The sequence below is a fragment of the Mytilus trossulus genome, chromosome 11 (genome assembly GCF_036588685.1).
Source record: "Mytilus trossulus isolate FHL-02 chromosome 11, PNRI_Mtr1.1.1.hap1, whole genome shotgun sequence".
NCBI lineage: Eukaryota > Metazoa > Mollusca > Bivalvia > Mytilida > Mytilidae > Mytilus > Mytilus trossulus.
Genome location: NC_086383.1, coordinates 51,842,840 through 51,856,926, shown reverse-complemented (window position 1 = coordinate 51,856,926; position 14,087 = coordinate 51,842,840). Strand labels below are relative to the sequence as shown.

Sequence of the window (14,087 nt, the reverse complement as noted above, 5' to 3'; positions counted from 1 at the left end):
CAGGTGATTTAGCCACAATTCGTACTAGATACGAGTTTTGTTGTAATTAGCATTGTGTATAAGTGTCATAACATTTGTTGAGGCAAATTTAAGTAAGAGAACGGAAACAAAAAATTCAGCAATTTTTCCATTTGTAAAGGGACATAACTCTAGAAAATTCATTATAAACTTTCCTTCATTCTTTTTAATGTGCAAATCCTATTATATGGTTATTAAGATGTTACATGTAGATATTATTTAAAATATCTCATAATGTAGAGTAAATTTCAAACTACATGTATATCTATACATAATTTCTTCTCTAAAATTAGATGTTACTGCTGATTTTCATCCATGACTCAATCTAAAATTTCGAATAATTGCGAAGTACATTTCTAAATTTAGATTATGATTTAATATTTGATATAGCATAGTGCATGTAGTGTCTAAATACTTAAATAATTTAACAAGTGTGGACATGCTGAAATGTTTCGCCTTCTTTACTAACCATTGATATTATATTGATAGTCCTAAACATAAAGCGTTATACTACAACTATCACATAAACTTAACATGATCCAAGAAAATGAGGTCAAGGTCAGATAAACCAAATGAGAAATACATGTACACTTTACAATCATTCAATACACTAAAAATAGTTGACCTGTTGCTTATAGTTTCTAAGAAACAGACTTAACCAAAAGTAAACATTCATGGTTGACCAATGAACAATAAAATGAGGTCAAGGTCAGATGAACCATGCCAAGCAGACATGTATAACTTACAATATATCTATGCATTAAATATAGTTGACCTTATGCTTATAGTATCTAAGAAAGAAACTTAACCATGAAAACTTAACATTGACCAATGAACCACCAAAATGAAGTCAAGGTCAGATGAAACCTGCTAGCCATACCTATACAGCTTACAATCTATAGCGGACCTATTGCTTATAGTTTAAGAAAAACAAACCAAAACACAAAAACTTTACTATAACCACTAAACCATGAAAATGAGGTCAAGGTGAGATGACACCTGCCAGTTGGACATACCCTTCCATACACCAAATATACTAGACCTATTGCTTATAGTATCTGAGATATGGACTTGACCACCAAAACTTAACCTTGTTAACTGATCAATGAAATGAGGTAAAGGTCAAGTGAAAACTGTCTGACAGGCACAAGGACCTTGCAAGGTACAAACATACCAAATATAGTTATCCTATTACTCATTATAAGAGAGAAATTAACATTACAAAAAATCTAAACTTTTTTTCAAGTAGTCACTGAACCATGAAAATGAGGTCAAGGACAATGGACATGTGACAGACGGAAATTTCAAAACATAAGGCATCTATATACAAAATATGAAGCATCCAGGTCTTCCACCTTCTAAAATATAAAGCTTTTAAGAAGTAAGTTAACGCCCCCCGCCAACGATGACTATCTCTATGTTGAGTTCTCTGCGACAAAAGTCGTAGGCTCGACAAAAAAGGACATTTACCAACATGACCAATTATGGTCCAATATCCAAAGTATAAATATATGGTTGTATTCAGAATATTAAAGAACCCCAAGAATTCAACAAAGTTTAATTTTGGATAATTTGGACCTTAAAGTGAACCAATTTGATAACAGGACTCAAAATCCAAAATCTAAAGACACACTTTTCCAGCATATCAAAGAACCCCATGTATTTAATTTCTGTCAAAATTAAATCAAATTTAATTTTGGACATCAATTTCATGCAACTTAAAACTGTGCCTATTTAAATGCTGATTAAGGAATATTAATTTTAAGTTTCTGTGGGTGTTACATTTTAATGTTGTGTTTCTGTTGTGTCGTAGTTCTCCTCTTATATTTGATGTGTTTCCCTAATTTGTTTTTTTCTCACTCGACTTATGAATGTACGGTATACTTCTGTTGTCTTTATTTATTAGACATGATTATGTATGGCAGTTTCTATTTTAAGACTTTTATGATGTATCTTTAAATGGTTAATTTTGGTTGCAACCTCCATTGGAAATTTGAATTGAGAAAATTACCATATTTTGTTAAAAAATAGGGGAGGGGGGAAACATTTTTTTTTTTGGGGGGGGGTCAATTCAAAACAGCAAAGTGTATTGCACAAAAGCAAAAAATTGAAGATAAATTTAAATTATATAACAAGTTCTAAGTTCTTTGACTACAATTATTCTGTTTCAGAAACCTATTATGTGTCAAATATCTAATTACAATCCAAATTCAGACCTTTATCAAACGCGAATATTGTGTCCATTTTTGCCCCAAATGTTTAGGGTTTGACCTCTTCGGTCGTATCCAGCTGCGCTCGACGAGGCAAATTTATTCCATTTGTAAAGGGGCATAACTCTAGAACGGTTAAAGTGACTCCACCAAAATTAAAACTTGATTTGACATTTAACACCAACATCAATCAGATAATCATGAATTCAAATAGTTGTTCACAGTAACTTGTTTTTCTCATTTATATAAACATATATATTTATTGAATTTGTTTTTCTCATTTATATAAACAATGATAAACATATATATTTATTGATAAATGCTTAATATATATATAAATCCAATGCAGGTTTGTCTCAGGTCAGGGATTGGGTTTTGAGTATTTGTTAACATTTCAAACCTATTCATTTTCTGTATGTGCTTGACCCAAATCGTGAACCACTAATTTACTGCTGTTAATCATATTTGTTTTACATTTAATATTTTTTACATAAAAGTACAGCTGGGTAGTAATGTCCTTTTCTGTCAGGCGTCAAACGGTCATTTTCTTAAATGTTTTATCAGACCGAGACATATAATACATATTGTCTATGGTTTCATGAATGATTGACGGCAACAAATTATTGGGTTCCGTACTCGAGGGTCATAATGGTGGAACCTTATGACGAAAAATGGTAAACAGCTGGACTATTTATACAAGTTAAATGTTTAACTCCTTTTTTGATCACTTAAAACTTTGAAGACTAAGGCAATACAGGTAATCATTGGGCATGTTGGGGACATTCTAACAATGACTGACATGAACACTACATACTTTTGATATGGATTCCGTCAACTGAAATAAGTTCGTACATTGATATTTATGTCAACTGACAGTGCATCGTTTGAAGCGTAACGCAGGAGCAGGTTAACGTGTGCTTTTGACTCTTTCTTATCGCAATAACATACTGAAATACTCAAACTTTCATTTTTTTTAAAAACGCATGTTTTATAAAACTGGAATATGACTGATATGCTTTAAAGATTTGAATACAGACGGAACAACTAAATCTGTGTATTTTTGTCAAGAATCATTGAGTTGAAGTCGTACTCTCCGGGTAAATACATGAAATTAACATAAGATGCATTGTTTGAATTAATGAAAATTCAGATTATCATTTTCTTGAAACTTTCGGATGCACAAATAAATTTCCCATAAAGTTGCAGTTGAAGGTAAGTCCTTCAGAAGTTCTTTGTACTTTATTCTAACAACGAACATTTGTTGATAGGGAATATAAGTAAGGGGGAAAGAAACAAATTTTTGTTCTTAAAAGGTATTTCCGCCGTTATATTTATATCGGAGCACTCCCGCTTTGGGTAAATAGGTTTCATGCTAAAACAAATATAATCACAGATATTTACACAGTGTGGTGGGGTGCATTTATGTTTAAAATCGTCATATACAGGTTAAACTGTGATTTTAAAAACATATGTTGATATCTTTTTATAATATTTACCAAAAAAACGGTGCGGGAAATGGACATGATTACATTTCCGGATGCGGGAAGCGGGAATATAAAAAAAAATAAAAAAAATCTGTTTTGAAAAAAATAGGTGCGGGCGGGTCCGTCGAACAAGGAATCAAATTGGTGTGGCCTTAATAAAAATAGATTATTATCTTTCACTTCATATTTTTTTCTATGTATATAGCAGAAAATTAGTTTATACAAAATAAAAAAACAATACTCCAAATTGACAACAACACTTCAATTGGTCTGCAGGCTTCATCAGGACAATTTTTATACAGAAATTGAGCCCCTGAAGTACTCAAAGTGGTGCATTGAACTTGACGTCGTCATGGTGAGTAAAATAAAAAACAATTAAAACAATTAACCAGAGAATGTCTTTAAAAAAATGAGTTATCTCTCTTAGAAATATGGTTTAACATTCAAAATGTAGTACTGTAACATCAGATATGAACCATGATAACTCTAGACTAAATCATCAAACCAGAACGAAGACAAAAGTGTGGAAAGCTGATTTGACGGACTGACGGATGAACAGACAGACAAACAGACAGACGGAAGGAGTGCAAACCTAAAGTCCCATTCAATTTTGGTAGGGGACTAAAAAAATCCAGTTACAAGTAAATAAATATCGTACATGTAAGATGAGATGAAATCTTATAATTGACATAATAAAAAGGTAGATCATTATTAAAACATTAAAACACGAGAAATTATAACACTAACGGTAGTGATGGGTTTTTTTCAAATCTAGCTGTACATTTGCATCATAAAATCATAAAAATGATGCAGATGTTATTTGACAAATTTGAAACCGATCATGTATAAACATTGATGTCAAGATATGACACGGAGGTTATAAAATAGTAAAGCACAGTAAAGGATACGGCAACACTACTAGTGACGCTGTAATGATTTTAAAGCCGGCAGTATAGGATTTCAGAAGAATTCAAAGTCTTCTTCCACCAAAAACTGGGGATGATCTCAGGTGCTTCGGAATGGTAAGCAGATCCTGCTTAACATGTGACACCCGTCGTGTTGCTTATGCTATTAAAGACGACGACTGAAGATATCAACTATGTTGAATTATTTGTAGAGATTCTAGTCTGATGATAATTTTTGCCTGAACAGTTTCTTGATAAATGTAACACACCAAATTACTTCGAAACCTGCATTATCAAAAATTACTAAACTGAAAAAGTGAGTATCAACTCTGTCAATTATGAAACAAATACCAAGACTTCAATACTTTATTTTGTTTAATATTGTGGCTTATCAGATATTTACAATTTCAGACAGGTATTGTATATTGATTTTTGTCGAGCCTGTGACTTCTGTCGCAAAAGCGAGACGAAGCGATCCTACATTCGGTTATCAGTGGCAACTACAATTATTCACTCTGTGGTTAGAAGTTTTGGAAATTTTAATAATTTTCACAAACTATAATGGATTTCAACCAAACTTGGACAGGAGCTTGCAAAACAATATCCTGTTTATCCGCATTTTACTTATAAATGGACTTAGTTTTTTCTGCCAGTTAACATAACATTCACTGTGGTTAAAGTGTGAAAATTTTTAATAACTTACTGAAACTATCCTGTATTTGTACCAAACTTGGAAAGAATCTTGTTTATGATCAAATGCTAATATCTTGAAGGAAATTTAATTCCTTTTCTTTTCGTATATTACTACGAAATGGACTAAGTTTTTATTCCAGTTAACATTACATACAGTCTGCAGTTAAAGTTTTTAAAACATTTATTAGATTCATAAAGTAGGCGAGACACTGGGTTCCGCGGAACCCTTATGATTGTTTTCTGTCTTTCAGACCATAATGAAATGCAACCTGAACTCCTTTTCACAGAACATAAATATGAGAAATCAAAATTCATATTGTCAAAGAAAAAAAATGATGATTGTTATGTTTTATCTCATTCTATCAATTTGACTTATTACTGAATGGAACATGATTTAATGAATAAATTTTGATTTTAAATTACCTTTTCTCTCAGTTGTCCCACCATGGAACATGAAGTTAACAATCAGGGCAAGTCCTCTCTGCCCCGGTTTCTTCTCATACTTATCCTGAAAGATGAATTATTCTAAATAATAAGGATGTTCTTATCCCAGGCTGAAAACCCTAGACCTATTGGGCACAACTTTTTGGAACTTTTGGTCCTCAGTGCTCTTCAACTTTGTACTTTTTTTGGCTTTCGAACTTTTTTCATCCGAGCGTCACTGGTTAGTCTTGTGTGGACGAAACGCAAGTCTGGCGTATTAAATTTTAAACCTGGTACCTTTTGTTAGCCATTATTCGTGTGTTTCTCTGTCCTATATGTTCTCCCATTTATTTGTATTGTAGTCTTGTCAACTCAATGTAATATTTAACATTGCCATAAAAGCTGAAGGTTTGGCATCCCACAAAACCAGGTTCAACCCACCATATTTTTCTTAAAATGTCCAGTACCAAGTCAGGAAAATGGCCATTGCTATGTTATAGTTCGTTTCTGTGTGTGTTAAATTTTAATGTTGTGTTTCTGTTGTGTCGTTGTTCTACTCTTATATTTGATGTGTTTCCCTCAGTTTTAGTTTGTAACCCGGCTTCGTTTTATTCTCTATCGATTTATGAGTTTCGAACAGCGGTATACTACTGTTGCCTTTATTCATTATTATATTAATGTTGACCATGTTTTGTTATTTATAGTTTCTCTTAAAAATGTATTTAATGTAAACTTATTTGTATCTCATGTATATCTTGCTCTGTTGATGATTTTTGTATGAAGAGTAACTCTCTGTCTACTATAGCTTTTGTAAAACACAAATAAGGGGCAACAATTGTTTTTCAAGCTTTCTTATCTTATAAAGAGACAACTGACTATATAGTTTTCAAGATGATACCCAAAATCAACCAAAATTGGTAAAACATTAATTGGGCAATAACTCGTAAAAGGAGTCATCTGACAGTTTGATTTAAAATGGTATGATGGTATAACCTAAAATCTAAAGCTTTTCTGCCCTTTTCATGGATTGATGTTGAACTCCACTTTCAACACTATTTTGCTAATTCGTGGCAGTCAGTATATTTACTGGTGGAGAAGGCAGGAGCACCCGGAAAGAACCACCGACCCTAGTCTACCTCTGTTATATCATATATCTTTTATGGTTTACCTAAAGGGAAGTGTGCTATAATACATTTATGATTTCAATTACTCAAACAGATTTCTTTAACTTTATGGGACCCTGAACGTAAAAAAAAGTTTCAGATTTGGTTTAAGGGTTAGGTTAGAGTTCTGTAGGTTTGAAATAGGGCTAGTGTTCATGTTAGATTTTGTTTTAGGGTAGGGATTAGTTCACAAAATGTAGTTCAGACATATATGTTTCCTAAAGTACCGCTACTAATGCTTATAAAAGTAAATGTGACGATGGAACACAGATTTCTCTGCTTATACATATTCAGCAATATCCTTAATTTGTTTTAATTTACAAAGGGAAACTCAAGAAATGCAAAAGCGACTCTTCCATACTTCAACTTGATCTGTACTTAGTGGTAATAAGTATTGTGTATATGTTCTATAACATTCAATTGAAGCAAAATAAAGTTAGATTGCAGAAATAGCAAATTTGAAAAATTGTTCACTTATAAGACCCTTATCAAGGGACATAATTAGAGAACGGTATCAGTGACCTAATCGAAATTCAAACTTGATCTGTGTTTGGTGGAAATAAGCATTGTCTATAAACCTCATAACATTTTGTTGAAACAAACAAAAGTAAGACAGATGGCCGCAGACCACAATTAAATTCTCTATTAGTTCTTTACAACATTTTGTTTCATTAAAAAAATTGCACCTCATCTTTTTGTCAAATTTTCTGTGTGTGTAAAGTACAGTTCTAATCCAATAATATATCCAAAATTCAGAAAGATTGCTCCTCTGTATTTTACAAATTTAGCCAATACACATCCATACCTCTATGGACAAGTCAAGAGATGTTCCGAAAACTGAAATATCACCTTTTTGGCCACAGACCACAATTAAATTCTCTATTAGTTCTTTACAACGTTTTGTTTCATTAAAAAAATTGCACCTAATCTTTTTGTCAAATTTTCTGTGTGTGTAAAGTACAGTTCTAGTCCAAAAATATATCCAAAATTCAGAAAGTTTGCTCCTCTGTATTTTACAAATTTAGCCAATACACATCCATACCCCTATGGACAAGTCAAGAGATGTTCCGAAAACTGTAAATATCACCTTTTTGCACATGGCCTAATCACTCTTTCCATATCAAAGTCAGTTAAAATAAAACATCCAAAAGTTTATTTCAGCTCTCTTCTTTCATTTCCACCCCAGAAAAACTAATAAATGTATGAGAATGGGAAAGAAAAAAAATAAAGAAAATATACATTATAATTAAAGGGAACTATATTCGTGGACAACGAAAAGCGGGATCATTAATTGTGGTCTTGGCCATGGGCCAGATAGACTAAATTTGGGATGGAGAGACAGACGTACAAACAGATAAACAGTCTAACAAGGGTAAAACTTAATGCCTACTTCATATATACACAGCAGCATCAACATCGATATAAGATGTTATATTGCAATCATTATATGTTAATTTATGACATTAATGTACCAGGTTTGTCATGCACCTAGTACTTTTTGTTGAACATGTGAAGTCTAATCTTCCATATATATAGTCTTCGTAATTTTTCATAATTATATTTATCATTTCAGCCAAAATTAATTATAATGTTGGCTACAATACGATTTCTTAAAGATGAAAACATGTATAAAAAATATCTATTTCGGTAGAGTTTTTGAATAATATCTATGTTGGCAAAAACCGTCAGGAAGTCAAAAAGTCATGTCTCCTTATTTGTGCATTTTCATGGCGTTGTAGCAAAATCACATTTCTGCACTTAAGTCTCAAGGTTATACCAGACTGCTCATTTATTAATAAAGATAAAGCTATTATAACCTTGCTTTGCAAAGCATACACATTTTGTAATTTTTGTTTGAAAAAATAACAAACATTTCTAGCTTTCCGTGACTTTTCATGAAAATACTTAAATCCAATAAAATAATGTAATATGTTAACACTTACAGACAGAGCTTTACTTTCTATCTCTGACCATTCGCCATCGAATGTGTGGGGTGTTTTACATGTCCCGCAAAAATATTCTGTAATCTGCTCCTCACTTAATTCAATGGATCCTGTCACCAATTCAGGTTTGGTATGTCCACATTCAATTTTTTTCTCGAATTCTAAAATGGACATCTTGAATCGTGTATGTATTATCTTCTCTAACTCATCTGTTACGAAGTCCCCAACGTCTTTGAACAAACCTCTTTTGATGATTGAATCTTTCCCGAATTCCAAAACCTGAACCTGAATAAAATTTGGAGATGTCATTACAAGCAATTTTCTTAAATGTGTTTTCTTCTGTAACTCAAAGACTGCAATACCTCCGAAAAGAGCAACTGACTTTTTCTTTTGATTTGGAACAACCACTTCTGCAATTTCATACTTCCGGCTCAGTGACGCAATCAAATGGTTCATTAGATGTGGTGGCTTGAATTTAAATTTGAAACATAACCAAGCTGATTTTTTACAGGTACAGTCTGTCACATTAAATATTTCATAAATGTCACAGTGTGATTCTGTTTTAATCAGGCAAGGTACATAGTAGCAAGGCTTCTCGTCAGCAGTCTCTGACGTGTTTGGACGTATAATGATATCAAATCTCTCCATTACATTCAGAATATGGTCCTTGTGTGTGGAAAACATGTTATCCCTTTTTTTAAATATGTCTTCTAAAACCTCACTATGTAATGTGCCTCTACTGTACAATTCATCCCATTTTTTTCTATTTTTGATACTTATGGCTCTAAATTTCTTTGCAGTAACTATATATCTAAAAGCGTCAGATAACCACTGGGTATCTAAAATAATATAAGAAGGAAGATCTTTGAAATAAACTAAAGCTCTGATCTCGTGGTGAAATTCAAGGAACAATCTTAGTTCTTCATCATTTAGTGGCTTAGGTGTATCACTAGCGATATTCTGAATTTCCTGAAGGGAAATAATAGGTAACTCCTTCTTCTTTTCTTGAAGTTTTGTTTCCAGCTGAATGAATTTTAAAGGATAATCTTTGTTCCATGTTTTCATTTTTCTGGCTAAGTTAAGGATGTCTTCTCGTATTTGCTGGAAAACACTAGGATCATCTTCTGTGTTGGAGATAAAGTATTCTTGCCTTATATGTCTTAGTTCATCTTCTGACATATTCTCCGTATACTTTAATATACTTTCCCTGCATGCATCATCAATCTAAAAGAAAAAATTAAGTGTGTTTGCTTTCTCTTTGCAAAACAAAACATTGAAACACTAAAAAATTATCAATCTATATAATGATATTCAAAATTATGGATCGTCAAAGCTATTCCCCTTTGTACCTTATTTTTGCCTTTTAATTATTTTTATTAGAACATCATTTATGAATTGTGTAGAAGAAACACCGTCTGGCAAACAAAATTTCAATCATTGTTTCTATAACGAGTTAATTGTACTCTTTTTTCAGATATTATTGAAAGATCTAAGTTTCTGTAAACTACTAGAAAATATTGTTATCCTTTAAACACTTTAAACCTTAAAATCTGATAAAGTTATTTTGTTTGAATATTGTCAATATGTTGGTCTAGTATAATATAAATCAGTTCACCATGGTCCTGTACAAATAAACACTAACATCTGACAAAATTGGCAATTTTCAATACCTCTTGTACATCAGAGATCAAAGCATCTTTCCAAGTGCCAACAATAACTATCGGTGGATCAAGATCATCTGATGTTTTCTCGTTAACATCAGATTTATGTCCATCCTTTTCCAGTCTACTGTAACAATGTATAGAATCCATCCACAATTGGAATAAATCTACAAAGAAATGCGTATAAGAATTCTTATCACCATTCATTAAAGTCTTATGTGGTATGATTGATAATAAGACAACAATTCACCAAAGAACAACTGACCAGAAGACTAGTCATCCAGGTTTTCAGATAACAAGAATGTAGAAAAGATATACAATTCACAAAATAATAGTTATTACAAGATAACAAACTGCCTGGCTAAACCAACTTTTCTCAACTTTTAAAATGATCTGTGTCAATCATTTCCATCTATCAATTGATTATTGACCTTTTTATTTAAGTATAATTTAATTTTGGATGTAACACATCTTCTGATTGGCTGACGTTGTTTTGTTTATCAGTTCATAGACATAATTTTGTCATGAGACAGTGATGTCATCAACGGTTTTTCATGATTTACTCCAGTTTAAAATGGAATTAAGAATTAAATTATAAGAAACAACTGTACTATTTTGTCTGCCTATTCGAAATAACATAAAAAAATGTGGAGCACACTTTAAAATAACCCGATACGCCGGTTATTCAGCGTGCACCACATTTTTGATGTTATTTCTGCATCTAGACAAAGAAAATATTTCAGTCATTCCTTAAATGAATGAAAGACCCCTGTCAATCAGATCTTCCAATGAGTCAATAAACAATATAAAACTGAACTCTCACTAACAGTGAATAGCAAGATTATCTGGATAGTAGAAACCTTCTGTGAACAACTGACGTTTAAATTATCCGCCTTTAAATGAAATACAGACATTTTAATTTTACTATATATATATATATCATCAAAATCATTGTCAAAAATAATTATTTCAAATGTAATTAAAGTCCATTGTTCAATCATGGTTTTCTGGCAGATTGGCAGTTAATTGCATTTTTCCATGATGGCAAACAAGTTATGTATATATACTGTCTCTTTTTGTCTGAAAATGTCTTAATTCTTTTGAGTTTGTCTTACTGATTTGGTGTGTCTGAGACACTTTTGTAGATACACATGATTAACCTTCATCAGGAATGCTCAAATTCCAAGATTTGAATGCCAAAGATGTTTTAGATCTAAACATGTTCAGAGCTAAAAGGCACATAATAAATAGAAAATTTCATCAAAGGTGAACTTTGATTGATGAAAATGGAACCTTAATAAATTCTTAATTTATCAAAACACTTAGGAAAGTTATAAATCATGTTTTACATCAAGTTTAATTCATAATTTTTGAAAATGTCTCATTTTTTCTGAATGTGTTAGAACTATGTTCCAGAATTGATGTAAGACATATAGAATTTCGTCATTAACACTATAAAGTCTAAAGTATCTGAACAATTTTAGAAAAATTGCTAAAATACATCAATTCAATAAAAAGAAGATTTCGAAAACATTTGATTTGCGTTATTAGCAAAGGTATTTACAAAACTTTGTATATCACAATTGACATGATTGCAAAAAGTTAATTTAAAATAAGATTTCAAATTTTGTAACACAATTAAGTTAGAATTTTTAATTCCCTGTCAACCCTGAAATTCACACAAAAAACAGTTTCAGTTCAATGGTTTTTAACACTCAACATTATCTAATTTATAAACAAATCATGATTTGGACGTGTAATCATACATTACAATCCATAAATACCATACTCTGAGAAAACTTGATAAGACATTTAATGTGAGTACAAATTTGTCAATGCCATCATTTATAATTTATGACTTATTAGTTTGAATGTCCTTTTTGACCCATGGCGCGGTGCCCTTCTTTTCTGGGCTAACGAGACCACTGAAGTTAATATCTTCAGGCATGATGAAAAAAGATGCGGAAACTGATTTATTTGGGTCAATTTTCCTAAGGACCATAACTCTGCACAAATCATCAGACCAGAACAAACAAGTCCAAGGACCATAACCTGCACAAAATCATCAGATCCGAACAAAATTCACAGTTGATCTGATCATGATAACATTGTATACCAATTATCAATTTAATATCTTCAAAAAGAAAAAAAGAAGCGGAAAACTGAATATTTGAGTGAATGGACAAAATCATCAGAACAGAACAAAGTTTGAACTTGATCTGTAACTTATCATGATGAAAATATATACCAAATATCAAATCAATATCTTCAAGCATGGTCGGTCGGACCGATGGAAGGACGGACGGACGGATAGACAAACAGACAGACATAATGCAAACCTTTAGTCCCTTTCGACTTCGTCAGTATGGGACTAATAACTATGCATTTGGCAGAACCATCAATGATAACAGAACAGGCAAAACCTACTTCAGCTAAGGTAACCATTAAACCTGGCATTCTCGTCGTACCAGACGAAAACTTTAAACCATAAGTCATTTGTGTACAAGATTTGGATTGTCCAACTGGTCTATAGATATAGCTACCTTATGGAAGATATAGAATCACTGACCAGTATCATATACATATAACAGATGTGGGACTGATACATTTGTTCTTTAAACAAAAGCTTAAATTAGCTCTTTAACGTTTGAATTAGGTTTTGGATTTTCAAAATTTTTTCATCAAGCATCACCATCATCACCGAAGAGACATTCGTTGTTGAAGGAATGCATATTTGGATTTGCATTGGTACAGTAAATCAAATTTATTGACTGATTGTTTTACATGTTTTCTTCTGTACTCATATTACTTGGAGCGAAAGTGGGTATATAGTTCTTGACATCTATTTGAATCTTAAGCTAAGTAAAAATAAAATGAAATGTTAAACATTTTAATTCTCACTTATCGTATCTATATATGAAATTTTACCTTGTGCTTCTTTGTCGCCAGCCTCATTGAGTTTTGTAACAACAAGATAAATTGCATCTGGGGATAAAAAGGTTTGATGTGTATGGTAAAATTCTTCATCTCCTGCAAAATCCCACAAAAATAATGTGGCATACTTCTGTTTGTCATGTAAATCTACATTAGATTTAAGCATGGTTTCAATATCCTTTTTTGCCTGTTCTAATGATTGGTTTGGTTGCTGCGAGGTTACTGGAGGTTCAACTTGAGATTCAGTGGTTACTAGAGGTGTCATTATTTTAGGCTGCTGATATACTGTCCCTGATTTCTTTGATTCATCAAAACTTGTTGCTGGTGTGTTGTCCTTAATAGCAATGTGGGATGCTACTGGTTGCTCTATTGTTCCTTTGTCCTGAAGTTTTTCCTCGTATTCTTTCAATAGTCTTGCATGAATTTCAGTTTCTTCATAGTTTCCTATCAATAGAAAATAAAATAATTAGCTTTTTTCCCTTCTTTCTGATATTGTGTCTAAGGGAGATCGGGTGTAGAAAACAACTGGTCTACATCTTTATTGAAATATGCGATTTTGAGATACTATAGTAATTCATTTGTAGGATTTTTCACCTAAAAATGTGTTTTATCTTATAATTAAAACTGTTTCAACATATAATCAAAGTGCTGGA

The 14,087-nt window shown here is 32.0% G+C and overlaps 1 protein-coding gene across 1 annotated transcript in view; it reads right to left on the bottom strand.

The window, feature by feature from the left end:
* Positions 1-14,087, bottom strand: part of LOC134691297 (uncharacterized) — a 54,409-nt gene that overhangs the window by 15,457 nt on the left and 24,865 nt on the right. Inside the window, exons 4-7 of the mRNA XM_063551751.1 lie at positions 13,429-13,878; positions 10,510-10,667; positions 8,840-10,063; positions 5,734-5,818 (exon numbers count right to left, since the gene is read on the bottom strand). Of these exons, the coding sequence (XP_063407821.1) occupies positions 5,734-5,818; positions 8,840-10,063; positions 10,510-10,667; positions 13,429-13,878 (1,917 nt within the window). The remainder of the gene's footprint in view (positions 1-5,733; positions 5,819-8,839; positions 10,064-10,509; positions 10,668-13,428; positions 13,879-14,087) is intronic.